The sequence below is a fragment of the Enoplosus armatus genome, chromosome 17 (genome assembly GCF_043641665.1).
Source record: "Enoplosus armatus isolate fEnoArm2 chromosome 17, fEnoArm2.hap1, whole genome shotgun sequence".
Classification (NCBI taxonomy): Eukaryota; Metazoa; Chordata; class Actinopteri; order Centrarchiformes; family Enoplosidae; genus Enoplosus; species Enoplosus armatus.
The window spans coordinates 21,328,819-21,333,818 of record NC_092196.1 but is presented as its reverse complement, the minus strand read 5'-3'; the positions used below and the strand labels follow the sequence as shown (position 1 = coordinate 21,333,818).

Genomic DNA, 5,000 nt, shown 5'->3' with positions numbered 1-5,000 from the left:
GGAGTCATTAAAATCTAAAGGGTTCATCCCCCGAAGAGCAGGAATGACATCAGGACATCTAATGGAAATCTGCCCGTTTTAGATGTTTCCACCGGAGAGGCAGACTCCCTGAAGAAGACACGAAGCCAGAGCCGCTCAGACAGCGTAGGCCTGCAGAAAACACAGACCTGCAGCTGCCCAAACGCTGTTCAGTCGGCAGAGTTACAGCTCTACTGTCAACACGCCGTCCTCCATTACGCAGTCATGCACGCATGCAGATACACAGCACAGCGCTGGGAGCGCATTCTGTCAGGTCATTATGCATGTGAAGGATACTGCTGCAGCAGAACCTGCTGCAACCTGTCGACCGTCAGGAAGATGGGATGTGTCAACATGAAGTCATCCAGCAGCGTTTCTACAGACACAGACAGACAGAGAGGTTAGTTTTACAGACTGCCCTTGAACATGACCTGGAACAAACAAACAAAGGCCCGTCTCTAATAAAGGCCCACAGACAGGTGATACAGTCAGTGTGATTCCATCAGGACGACAGAGTCACGTCAGTAAAGGAACGCAGAGAATGACTGACTAAAAACTAATCTAATCAACGAATCACGTTTCAGCACTAATTGTATGTATTATTTCATGAGGGAAACCGGCAGCTGAGGATCCGTTAATTGGCGGAAAAGAATCGGGCTGCTGACGAGAAGGATCGGGCAACTGGCAAACCATCACATTAGAGAAGCTGAAACCAGTTTGACTCTTCTGCTTAATAAAATTACTAAAAATGATTCAATCTAAATGGTTGTTGATCAGTTTTTTAGGAAACTCGCAGGATGGGATCAGATAAAGAGCTGCAGACACACAAATATATGGAAACACTCGGATACCATTACACACACACACACTCACACACACACTCACACTCACACACACACTCACACACACACACTCACACTCACACTCACACACGCACACACTCACACACACACACACACACACACACACACACACAAAAACACTCACACACACAGCAAATGTAGGCCATGAAGACATATTTAGCCTCGCAGAGGTTGTTGTTTCTGATATGCAAAACCAGAAGTGAAGCTTTCATGAAACAGAGGAGAGAACGTGAGAGTCGTCTGTTTTTAAAGAACAGATAGAACCAGAGAGACACTCAGATGTTTCTATTTCAAAAATAAAACTGTTAAAACTCAAAATGATGAGCTGCTGCTGAACGGCTGTAATTTAAGATGCTGAAGCAGCACGACTCAGACAAAACCTGTGGTCACATTTACTAAAATACACTGCTGTGTGTGTGTGTGTGTGTGTGTGTGTGTGTGTGAGAGAGATGCATGCTGCAGTGGGCGTGTCGTGCCGGGGTCCGCCTCTCTGCAGGCGGTTACCATAGAGACACCACGTTGCCGACAGTGAGAGGATGAAGAGGGAAGAGAGCAGAAACACTGAAGAGGGCAATGAACGTGTGTGTGTGTGTGTGTGTGTGTGTGTTGATAACAGAGTCAAACTGATATTAGACCTCTGATATTGATGCCGTGGTTGATTGATTGGTCACATAATCAATACTACACTGGATTCATCCCAACTACATATCAGTTAGTTTCAGAGGTTCTTGATCCTGATCGATCCAGATCAGAGTCCTTAAATATTGATTATCTGCTGATACTAATATCTGCTGATCTGATACTAATATAAACTAAATGTTGATGAAATATTGTATATATCCTATATGCATATATAAAGATCAGAAATTACTGTTATGAATATTGATCTGATAGGAATGAACTGTAGAGTGCAGTAAAGCAACACAGTAGAGTGCAGTAAAGAAACGCAGCAGAGGGCAGTAAAGCAACACAGTAGAGTGCAGTAAAGAAACGCAGCAGAGGGCAGTAAAGAAACGCAGCAGAGGGCAGTTAAGAAACGCAGTAGAGTGCAGTAAAGAAACGCAGTAGAGGGCAGTAAAGAAACGCAGCAGAGGGCAGTTAAGAAACGCAGTAGATACAGTAAAGAAACGCAGCAGAGGGCAGTTAAGAAACGCAGTAGAGTGCAGTAAAGAAACGCAGCACAGGGCAGTAAAGCAACGCAGCAGAGGGCAGTAAAGAAATGCAGCAGAGGGCAGTAAAGCAACACAGTAGAGTGCAGTAAAGAAACGCAGCAGAGGGCAGTAAAGCAACGCAGCAGAGGGCAGTAAAGAAACGCAGCAGAGGGCAGTAAAGCAACACAGTAGAGTGCAGTAAAGAAACGCAGCAGAGGGCAGTAAAGAAACGCAGCAGAGGGCAGTAAAGAAACGCAGTAGAGTGCAGTAAAGAAACGCAGCAGAGGGCAGTAAAAAAACGCAGTAGAGTGCAGTAAAGAAACGCAGTAGAGGGCAGTAAAGAAACGCAGCAGAGGGCAGTTAAGAAACGCAGTAGAGTGCAGTAAAGAAACGCAGCAGAGGGCAGTAAAGAAATGCAGTAGAGTGCAGTAAAGAAACGCAGTAGAGGGCAGTAAAGAAATGCAGCAGAGGGCAGTTAAGAAACGCAGTAGATACAGTAAAGAAACGCAGTAGATACAGTAAAGAAACGCAGCAGAGGGCAGTTAAGAAACGCAGTAGATACAGTAAAGAAACGCAGCAGAGGGCAGTTAAGAAACGCAGTAGAGTGCAGTAAAGAAACGCAGCACAGGGCAGTAAAGCAACGCAGCAGAGGGCAGTAAAGAAACGCAGCAGAGGGCAGTAAAGCAACACAGTAGAGTGCAGTAAAGAAACGCAGCAGAGGGCAGTAAAGCAACGCAGCAGAGGGCAGTAAAGAAACGCAGCAGAGGGCAGTAAAGCAACACAGTAGAGTGCAGTAAAGAAACGCAGCAGAGGGCAGTAAAGAAACGCAGCAGAGGGCAGTTAAGAAACGCAGTAGAGTGCAGTAAAGAAACGCAGCAGAGGGCAGTAAAAAAACGCAGTAGAGTGCAGTAAAGAAACGCAGTAGAGGGCAGTAAAGAACCCAGCAGAGGGCAGTTAAGAAACGCAGTAGATACAGTAAAGAAACGCAGCAGAGGGCAGTTAAGAAACGCAGTAGAGTGCAGTAAAGAAACACAGCAGAGGGCAGTAAAGAAACGCAGTAGAGTGCAGTAAAGAAACGCAGTAGAGGGCAGTAAAGAAACGCAGCAGAGGGCAGTTAAGAAACGCAGTAGATGCAGTAAAGAAACGCAGCAGAGGGCAGTTAAGAAACGCAGTAGATACAGTAAAGAAACGCAGCAGAGGGCAGTTAAGAAACGCAGCAGAGGGCAGTAAAGAAACGCAGTAGAGTGCAGTAAAGAAACGCAGCAGAGGGCAGTTAAGAAACGCAGTAGAGTGCAGTAAAGAAGCGCAGCAGAGGGCAGTAAAGAAATGCAGTAGAGTGCAGTAAAGAAACGCAGTAGATACAGTAAAGAAACGCAGCAGAGGGCAGTAAAGAAACGCAGTAGAGTGCAGTAAAGAAACGCAGTAGAGTGCAGTAAAGAAACGCAGTAGAGTGCAGTAAAGAAACGCAGTAGAGGGCAGTAAAGAAACGCAGCAGAGGGCAGTTAAGAAACGCAGTAGATACAGTAAAGAAACGCAGCAGAGGGCAGTTAAGAAACGCAGTAGAGTGCAGTAAAGAAACGCAGCAGAGGGCAGTAAAGAAATGCAGTAGAGTGCAGTAAAGAAACGCAGTAGAGGGCAGTAAAGAAACGCAGCAGAGGGCAGTTAAGAAACGCAGTAGATACAGTAAAGAAACGCAGTAGATACAGTAAAGAAACGCAGCAGAGGGCAGTTAAGAAACGCAGTAGATACAGTAAAGAAACGCAGCAGAGGGCAGTTAAGAAACGCAGTAGAGTGCAGTAAAGAAACGCAGCACAGGGCAGTAAAGAAACGCAGTAGAGTGCAGTAAAGAAACGCAGCAGAGGGCAGTTAAGAAACGCAGTAGAGTGCAGTAAAGAAACGCAGCAGAGGGCAGTAAAGAAATGCAGTAGAGTGCAGTAAAGAAACGCAGTAGATACAGTAAAGAAACGCAGCAGAGGGCAGTAAAGAAACGCAGTAGAGTGCAGTAAAGAAACGCAGTAGAGGGCAGTAAAGAAATGCAGTAGAGTGCAGTAAAGAAACGCAGTAGAGGGCAGTAAAGAAATGCAGTAGAGGGCAGTAAAGAAACGCAGCAGAGGGCAGTTAAGAAACGCAGTAGATACAGTAAGGAAACGCAGCAGAGGGCAGTAAAGAAACACAGTAGATACAGTAAAGAAACGTAGTAGAGTGCAGTAAAGAAACGCAGTAGATGGCAGTAAAGAAACGCAGTAGATACAGTAAAGGAACGCAGTAGAAGGCAGTAAAGAAATGCAGTAGATACAGTAAAGAAACGCAGTAGAGGGCAGTAAAGACACGCAGTAGAGGGCAGTAAAGAAACGCAGTAGATACAGTAAAGAAACGCAGTAGAGTGCAGTAAGGAAACGCAGCAGAGGGCAGTAAATAAATCTGTATTTGATTGGCTTCAACAATTCAAACTTTAGATTAGAAAACAAAGATTGAATCAGAGAAGAGCGGCAACCTTCAAACCAAATAAAAATCTATTTAAAAAGTCGTCACATCATCATATGATAAGAACCAAACAAGTAAAACCTCGCACGTGCTCAGATGAGCTCGTTTAAGGCCGAGCTGTCACTTGTGTTAAATCAGTCGACAGCAGACGGGATTTACCGACAAGAAGAAGAACATAGAACACGATGAGGCTGATTCAGGACAACTCTGTTAAAAGATTATTCACCAAGATCAGCGTGAGCTTCAGTGTTAATGTCATCTGTGTGTTGGATATATCATCAGACAACGTGAGGAAAAACAGGCCCATATTAATGCGTCTGCAGTCAAAAGCTCTGAGGAGGGATGAGCCGAGAGAAGAGACGGCGTGAATGTGGAGCGAAAGAGTGTGAAGGTGGGAGGAAGAGGAGAGAAACCAAATGGGATGTAAAGAACGCCTCCAGCCTCCGACAGAGAGCGAGCTGATCAGAAGACAGCAGTAGGTTGG

General features: G+C 45.3%; 1 protein-coding gene across 1 annotated transcript in view; it reads right to left on the bottom strand.

Annotated features, from left to right (window-relative positions):
* The window catches only part of rapgefl1 (Rap guanine nucleotide exchange factor (GEF)-like 1), a 27,668-nt gene that overhangs the window by 11,783 nt on the left and 10,885 nt on the right, over positions 1-5,000 (bottom strand). The window contains exon 3 of the mRNA XM_070923614.1: positions 316-394. Within this exon, the coding sequence (XP_070779715.1) occupies positions 316-394 (79 nt within the window). The remainder of the gene's footprint in view (positions 1-315; positions 395-5,000) is intronic.